The sequence below is a fragment of the Drosophila innubila genome (assembly GCF_004354385.1).
Source record: "Drosophila innubila isolate TH190305 chromosome 2L unlocalized genomic scaffold, UK_Dinn_1.0 4_B_2L, whole genome shotgun sequence".
NCBI classification, from domain to species: domain Eukaryota; kingdom Metazoa; phylum Arthropoda; class Insecta; order Diptera; family Drosophilidae; genus Drosophila; species Drosophila innubila.
The window spans coordinates 15,296,391-15,305,718 of record NW_022995372.1 but is presented as its reverse complement, the minus strand read 5'-3'; the positions used below and the strand labels follow the sequence as shown (position 1 = coordinate 15,305,718).

Genomic DNA, 9,328 nt, shown 5'->3' with positions numbered 1-9,328 from the left:
TGCCTCGCTCTCCTTGCAACGAGGCGTGCAACAAGTGGGCGGTTTTACAGCCGCCAGCATTAACAGAGAAAAGCAACAACTAAGGTTTAAAACAATTTCTACTCAAATTGAATTTTTGGTTGTCGCCTCTGGCCAATATTAACATTATTATGCTGAGTTGGGTGCCGAATTCGTGTCTTTTGATGTTTTTACTCGATTTACGCAGCGTATGATTAATGTTGCTATTAATTTGTTTTATTATGCATACGCAGCGTGATCCACAAAGTTTGGCCATGATAAATTAAGAGCACGCTATGAGCATAAAATATGACAAAAGTGTCTCAAAAGAATATCTTAACCAAGAAGAGAGAGGGATTTGAAGAGCAGCAAAGATATTTCCGAAGAATTGTCATTCTAAGAAATATAAAAAATAGTACTAAACTTTTGTCATCTGGCACAAATATGGCTAAGACATGTACATGCTACTAAGACGCAGTTGATAGGAAAATGCGTCGCTAACAAATGAAATACAAATATGTTGCAAGTGCTTGAAATGTGGCATGAAAGGCAAAAACAGCAACAGCAGCAAGGGAAATACAAACAGTTGCAGGAAAATGTGAGATGCCTAAGCTTCTGTATTGTGGGTGGAGGAAAGCGAAGAGGGACGCGGCAACTTAGCCCCCTTCTTGCCTCAACTAACTGTATTCATTTGGAGTCGCAGACTGGCAACAAGAAAGGCGCTTAAGGATTTAAGTCAACACAACGAGCACTTATAGGGACTGAGGAAACTGAGGCCCAATCAAATGGCAACAGTGTGAGTAATTAGGACGCAAGAGCGTAATACTTGCCACACACTCGATATGCCACACCATTGTTGTTGCTATTGCTGCTATTGCCACATGATAATTACAAAAGCAACGTGCAGACAGACAGAACGTAAGTGCAAAAAATGGCTTCAATTAATTGACTTAAACAACAACAACAATCACAAGGAGAACAACAACAACATCAACTAAATAAGCAAATTGATAGATAGAGAGACAAAGAATCAGACGGTCAACGGGTCAAGGAACTTTTTCCAAAGGAGCCAAAGGAGCCAAAGGACGTCACAAAAAAATTACTTTTAATCGATACTACTCAAATTATTTAATTAAAGCAGATAATTCTCCTGAAATAACAAAATTAAACTACATTTATGTGATGTGCATATTATCAACAAAAGGTTAGAGAAATATATAAATCTGAATATATTTATCTTTATTTAATATGTTTTTTTTTTAAATAAAGTTAAAAATTCCCGTTATTTGTTTATTTTTTTTAATTTTAGAGTATGTTTTAAAATTTTAATTTTAATTCTTTTGTCAACTCACAGTGAAAGATTTTATCTATCTTTCTTTTAAGCTTACTATTCAACTTAAATAAATATTTGAATAATTCATTAAAAATAAAAAAAAAACCTTTTGAATTTAAATTTTTTTCACTTTAATTTTTGGTTTAAAACTTGTACTTTTTGTATTTTTGTTGATGGAATTGCTGGGAAAATTACGTATATACAATGAATGTACTTAGAAGCCAAGCAGCATGTACTAGTTCTTAGCTTCATTTCAACAGCTCCTCCTTTATCTCTTTGTAAGCCTCTTCCGCTCTCTTTATCATATGTTATGCTCGCTCCTCCGTCAACATTGACGTCAACTGCGACGTGGGCCAACGAAAATGGTGCCACTGTGCATACTCGTATAATTGAACACACACGTTTGCAGGGTTTTCGTGAAACGCCCACACAACAATGCGACGTGTGGATAAGATTGAAAATGATGGGCATATTCTATTTACTATGCATATATTCCACATATGGACAGATGCAAAATAGCAAATTGTCGTTAAACTTATGATTTTGCGTGCCACATTATGCGTTACTTTTAAAGTGTTGTTATTTGAATCGGTACTAAACAAAATCGTAACAAATCTTTCCTGCATTGTCTAAAATATAGATAAATTATTTTTTTTTTAATAAAATAGATGCACGAATACAGAATACAAAATACCAACCGATCCACCAAAAACTAAAGATAATTTGATATAAACCGTATGTAAAGCACCATTATTTTAAAAAGGCTTTGAGTCAACTTTATAAAATTAATGAATAAGTAAATGAATGATTCAGATACAAAATTTAGTATGATATAAAACTAAATAACAGTGCATAACTGTGCCAAATCTTAACTATCTAAATTTTATAACATAATGTCTAAAAGCAAAGCTTTTGTTTGTAAATCTCTCATATAAAATTTTAACGAGCTTTAAGAGTTATATTATGAAAGATAAATATTGCACAAAATATTCACAATTAAACTTGACATCCTATTTTCCAATAATAATAATAGGGATCAATTTGGAAAAGTCTGTAAAATCAACTTCTAATTAAAATTTGTAAAAAGGACTAGATTATCCGTTTTGTTAGTGCAGTTAAGTTTATACGACAGATAAACAATTTGTGTAGAGCTTAAAAATTAGTTTCATTATACAAGTAATCGTTGATTTTTAATGGTGAATACGTGTTGATACCCCTTTTGTTTTTTCTACTATATATTTTAATAAACTCAGACTGTATCTCGAAATCAAGTGAACGCTCCACTGACTTTCATATGGCAAAAAAAAAAAAACAAACACGTTGAAATTGCACAAAACACTCGTAATCTCTGACATTTTCAATTGACAACAAAGCTGAGAGCTGAAAATAATTAATTTTACTTCAACTCAATTCAAGCTTCGTTTTCACTGAGCTTTATTGATGCATAGATAATATCTTGATTTAACTGTGGACAAGACAGCTGTTTTTGACCTTTAATAGATAATATTTGATGCCTGCAAATGTTGAATGCCCCGTTTTGTTACGCCAATAGCTGTATCATGTTGTATTATATTGCGATGGGGCAGTTTAATTAAACCATATGTTTCGATAGAGTTGCCAAGCGGTACGGGGATTCTCGTTGCCAACGAAGTTCTATTTTAAGATGTGCCCTGCTGATTATTATCAACAACAGCAACAACATTGTCTATAAATGGAAATAGCAAATGACGAAGCAACACCTACTAATTTAAGTTGTGCTGGCTCATTTTTATTTATCATTGTTATTGCCATGGATCCCTTAACGAGATATCAACTGTGATATCGCTAAGCCTATCTAATATATCCAAGTTACTACTAATGTAGGAAATTTCGAATCCAAATTATAGATGACTACAGTTTGTTGGTTGGATAAACTATGATAAAAAAAAATATATATGCAATTGTTAAATGTATAGCTTGACATAAAAATTGCCCACTACAAAGAAGTTTAAATTTTCTTTTAAATCATTTTCAATACATGGTAATAGAAAATAAATATTCCAATCTAAAAAACGAGATATGCTCTAACTTCGCAGGCTTTGTATCAAATGCTACAATTATAAGAGCAAAACAGAGAAATTCTCATATTCAAAACACTGTTTATTTTTAATAGTTCTAAGACATATCGAAATATTAGTTAACGACTATAAAAAACTACAATTTAAGAGAAGAACCTTAAAAAATGCCGAATTTTAATGGCGCCATCATTGTGCACACGCTAAACATGATCAAGACTCCGGCAACACTTCGGGAAATTGTGGTGGCCATTGCAAAGAATACGGAATTACCGCAGGAAGATCTAATGAAGCCCGTAAAGCAGACACTCGACATGGGCCATCGTCTGGGATTTCTACAAAAAGTAAATGGTAAGTTGAAGGCTTAAACTACCAAAGCTTTAAATATAATAATAATTTTCAATTCGTAGGTAGATACTTTTTGGTGGCGATGACTTTTGAAACGCTCATGTCCGAAATTAAGTCTTTAAGTCAGCCCATCACCAATCGGAGTGAAGGAATCGATTTAAAGCCAGACGTAAAGCAAAAAATCGAGAAGAGAACTTTAAAAAAGCAGCTTAAACAGCAGGAGACTACGAAGAAGAGCATCCTTCAAAAGCAACTGCCATCAACAGTTAAAGATCATGAATCTACCACCACATTGATGCCATCACAATCCTTGTTGCCCCAAAAGGCAGAAGCCTTGTTAAGACGCAAGTCGAAGAGGTCAAGTCTGCCAACCAAATAGCTAGATCCATCATCCATTTCTACACTCGATGTTGGTAATATTTCTGACCTGGCCAAGCAATCGAAAATTTTCCGTTTGTTTCAGTTTTATTTTTCCTTTTGTCTTTTGTTGGTAAATAAAAGAGGAAAACTATTTGATTGATATGCTCAAATATCAAAACACAGTCACAAATCTGAACTTTTCTAAAGCTAATCTTTTAAACACAATCTTCCCTTATTCCAAATTGTTTGATTGATAAGCTAAAAATATCAAGACACAGTCGCACTTAGCTGAAGCTAAGCTCATCATATTTATTACTTTTCATGTTCCATTTGGAAAACCTTTCTTTTTTAAAAATAAACCAAGATCTTTTTTAAAGCTTATCTTTCAACTTATCTTCTGCATTTGTTGAATATTCCCTTTTTTTTAATATTTTATTTATATGTCAAAATATCAAAACAGTCCAAATTCTGAAATTTTCTAAGCTCATCCTTTCTGCTTTTTCTTATGCTTTTGGAGAATATAGCCTTTTCAAAATTATGTGTTTAATATGCCAAAAATATCTAGAAATTTTTTAAGCACATCTTGTCTGTCCCTTCTTCTGCATTAAGACAATACTCCCTTTTTCTAAATATGAGTTCACTGAGAAATGAGTTCTCATTTGTGCAAGTTGACAAATGTCTCAATTAGCGGAGCCAACTTTGGCAGGATCCTCGGAAGCATGGATGAGGGGAATTGAAGGGACTTAAATGGCATTGTCGCGTCTCTTCCTTTTCAATTTGAAAACCAAATGAAGCGTCGCCTTTTGCCAAGTACCAATTTGCAGTGTGCATTGACCATATGGTTGAAGAAAGCAAAGCAACCAACACACAATCAACCTCCCACGAAAGTCGCGTCGCGACGCGTCGTCCATTGTCCGTTTTCGCATCTCCTTACGTCTCTATGTATCTCTCTCTCTATCTCTCTCTGTGTGCTTGTGACCTTTACGATGGCGTCGGCAGCGTAGGCAGAGAGCAACGCACGGCAATGCAATGTAAACAGTTGTGATAGCAAACACCGGGACCGCTTAGAAGCAGAAAGCACGAGCGCACGAAAGCACCCACGAATGCGAGAGCGAGAATTATGTCTGACCATGTGGTGAATAACGAGCGCATGTTGAAATTATACATGGAGAGTGCAACAAATGTTAAAAGGAGGTAAATCGCTGGGGCGTTAGGATGTTAGGTTGTGGGGGGAACGGGGGCACCGATGGTCATGGAATGACACCATGATGGTGACTTTGTCTTTGGCGCGTGGGCGTCGTTCACAATAACACTGCGAAAAGCGAAATGTGAGGTTACTTCTCATTCTCAAACATTCCCAATTCTGGCATAAATACTTATGTATACATGTATACATCTACATACATACAGCTGCGAGAGTTTTGCGTCAATCTATGTGCACACACACATACATATATACAATCTATTGTATGTGTGAGCATTTAAAAAAAAAAAATTCATTGCTGTTTTTTTAGGAGCAGCCTGTGATTAAATATGCACTGCATAATTATTGCAAAAGTTCACACATAAATAAATGCATAAATATTTAGGCACAATTAGTCGTAAAATTATTTTGACAAAATACAAAATGCATATATATTATTGTTGAAAACAAAATCTTTTCTTAATTGGTTTATTATTTCATTAAATGTTGCATATAGTTATCAGAACAAATTTAAAAATCAAATAAATTATAAAAAAATTAAAAATAAATTAAACAATTTACTTGATGCTGTATGTCACATTTATTATGAATGCTTCCCATAATTAGGTGCAAGTGTATTAACAAATTCTGCGCATAGGTATGTCTTGTTTTCACCCAAGCGGAAATGGTTTAAATAATCTTTTGCATTCATTACAGACATATCTTTCTGTAGAAAATGGATTATGTTTGTTCTAAATGGTGTACACATTTCATACAGATGACACTTCTATATCTAAACTGTGTGCAAATGTTCAGGTATCTTACAGTAAAACACTCACAAAGTTCTCACTTGTGAGCTTAGTTATTTACCATATGTTTATCAGACAAACACGTCAACCGTCCTTATACCCGTTACTCTTAGAGTATAAGGGTATATTGGCTTTGTGTGTCCCTGTATGCAACAGGGATGAAAAGGCATCTGTGATTTGAAATCTATTACATTAATTTTAATTTTAATTCGGAATCGCAACAAGATTACAAAAAATGTATGTGTAATAAGGGCTTTTTTAAATTTGTAAGCAACGCAAGTGGCAAAAAGTATGCAGTAACTTTTAGGCAGTTAAGAATTCATAACTAAAATTAATACAGATTTGATTAATGGGTATCTCATAGTCAATAACTCGACTATAGATTGCTTACGTGTTTGCATTCAAACGCCTAGGTACAAATTTACAATAAAATTGCTCGAATGGAAATGGTACTGAGGGTCACGCAAATCGAATTAACACGAACTGCAAACTAATTCAAAAGATAAAAGCCCTGCACATTTCATAACGATCGGATAAAAAACACCGAAGTTATACAAGAAATGCAATTTCAATAGTGACAATGGGAGGAGGTGGCAAAGGGTTGAAGGGGGGTAGACACTGCATAACGTGCATTACGTATACGACAGCAAGCAGTGTGTGTGTGTGTGTGTTTGTGTGTGTATAAACACAAATTATACAAGAATCTAATGCCATGCAAAAAAATATAAAAAAACTAATAGTCTTACAGGAACTGCGAGCGGTGTATATTTAAACAGATAAATAATTTTGAATATTAAATCAAAGCATACTAAACATATGTTGTCTTTTCATATTCGTCGCAATTGCTTAGACTAAATTTACCATATGCCAAATAATAATTGATTATTTAATGAATTCTTGAGAAAAAATTCCTCAACATGTGTTGCAACAACAAATCTAAAAACTCATTTCTACTGTCTGCTCATTATTTGGTCAAATAAATTGGGCTTGGCTTGTAACTCTTAGCCTTCAGCAGGTGAACATTTGTAAGTTAAACTCAATCAGATATGTAATCAAAAGTACAATTAATCGAACAGCTCGTGAAAAATATATAAAAATTCGGAAAACTTTAACAAAGGTAATAACAGCAACAATAATAACAACAACAGCAACATATTTATGTATTTGTTAATATGCAATTTGAAAATGCCCAAAGACACGAAAAGCACACACAGACAATAACACAGACAAACGTGCAACAGCAGCAGCAGCGCAATTTACTTTGACGCTGATGTCGTCGACGGGCCAGAGCAGACAAAAAGAAAATAAATGTTATTTTCAGCACACCGAAGATTTGATACCCTTGCAGAGACCTCTATTCTATTGTGGACTGATTTTTGGTATGTCAGCTAAATAACATAGTAAACTGATTTGAGCCAAATTTGTTCAGGAAGTATAGGACATTAGCAAAAACATAGCATATCATTGTTTGGCTTAGATATCTCTAAGAACAACAAAGATTTTAATAATAACTGTTTATTTTACAACGAGCTTTTCTATGGTATCATACAGTGAAAGAAAACAGTTTTTCTTGAACAATTTTTTCGCCGTTCATTCCTTTGGTAGATATATAATATAGTATAATGCTTCGATACAATGGACCGTAATCATTATAAATTATATTATAAAAATTAATCGGTAATGATTATATTACAACATTTTATTTTTTTTCTTAATGATTTTCAATAGTCTTAAGCAATTTAATAAAACTCAAATCATAATCATTATTTTTGATTAATAAAATTAAAGCTCAAAAGTGATGAATATTAATGAATTATATTCTTTTCGTTGATATATGAATGAACTATGAGTCACTGTACACATACTTTATGAAGTCTGCCACGCCACCTTTAACGCATTACACAATACATGACAAAATTATTGTACCCCTTGCAAGGGTATACGAAAAGGCTTCATTTTTGCTTTGCGCATGGTAAATAAGAAAGCTTTGCTGCGCTGCCCGCTATAAAGCCCTGACCATGCGGCAGCGGCATAGCGCAGCGCAGTGCAGTGCAGAGCAGCGACGCGACGCGACGCCGGCATTATACTTAATATTGTTGCTGCGTCAACTGGTTGAGTTGCTTTGCTGGCTGCACTTGCCAGTTTGTTGTTGTAGTTGTTGTTGTTATAGTAGTTGTTGTTGTTGTTGTTGCTGCATTTTACTGCCGATTTGCTATGTGTGCTACAAGCTATTGGCAAATCGCGCGCACACACACACACACACATACACATATGCGTGTGTCTGAAGCTAACATATTGTTGCTATTTTTTAATACTTGTGGGCAATAAAATGCTCATAGAATACAGCAGAATTATTGCTAAGCTTGAAAGCAATTGGAAAATCAACAAAATAATGCTAAAAATGAAAGTTTCTCGAAAATTTGGACTCCAACTTACCAGCTGCTGCAAAGCAATGCAGTGGGAAATGTTGTTGTTGTTGTTATTTTTGCACACACACACAGATAGCACACACACACACACGAACGAAAATTGAAAACACATACGACACACGGACACAGCACGAGCACGAAAAAAATACATAAACCAGTCGAAGGCAGCAGCAACAATTTGTTGTTACTTTACTTGTTGCTGTTTTTATTGTTGTTGCTGCTGCTGTAGTTATTGTTGATGTTGCTGTGGAAATTCTTTTTGGAAATGCGTAACAATTTGCAAATTGAGTTGAGTTTTACTTGTTGGCATTTGCGCGCTAACTTGGAACGAACGGCGGAGGTAAAGAGCCGAAAATAAAACGTACAACACACGACGATCCAAACGCGGCAAACGTTTGATTTTGATTGACGCTGTGCCACTATGGAAAACTGCAAATGAGCTAAAATACATACAAAGCGAACGAAACGAGCAATGAGCCGACACAGACACGAGCACACGAAGTGAAATCCGCAGCAGCAGCAACGGCAGCGCAGCGCGTGGGAGCAGCGAGAGAGTGAGAGCAATCGTCTAGTAGTTGCATGCAAATTCTTTACAATGTGGGTGGCTAAGCCTCGTTTAGTGGGAGTGTGTGTTTTTGTGTGTGAAGATGAGAGCAAGAAAGTGAGAGCACGTGAAGGCAGTCAAAATATTTTGAGTGCTTTTGTAACTACAACCTGTGTGAAGGCGGGCAAAGCTTGTTGCCTGCCAAAGCTTTTACTTTAGTTTTCGAGCCTACCCCACCAAATGCAATAGCATACAAAACAAACAAACTGTT

General features: G+C 34.9%; 1 protein-coding gene across 1 annotated transcript; it reads left to right on the top strand.

The window, feature by feature from the left end:
- The first annotated feature begins 3,426 nt into the window (after positions 1 to 3,426).
- Positions 3,427 to 4,285, top strand: LOC117781906. Its single transcript, XM_034618791.1, has 2 exons — positions 3,427 to 3,735; positions 3,795 to 4,285. The coding sequence occupies exons 1-2, from the start codon at positions 3,552 to 3,554 to the stop codon at positions 4,109 to 4,111; spliced, it is 501 nt and encodes a 166-aa protein (XP_034474682.1). The 5' UTR covers positions 3,427 to 3,551; the 3' UTR covers positions 4,112 to 4,285.
- The last annotated feature ends 5,043 nt before the right edge of the window (positions 4,286 to 9,328 follow it).

Coding starts and splice junctions, on each gene's coding strand:
- LOC117781906 (XM_034618791.1), top strand. CDS start 3,552: ATGCCGAATTTTAATGGCGCCATCATTGTGCACACGCTAAACATGATC. Junction 3,736..3,794: donor ATTTCTACAAAAAGTAAATG/GTAAGTTGAAGG, acceptor TTCAATTCGTAG/GTAGATACTTTTTGGTGGCG.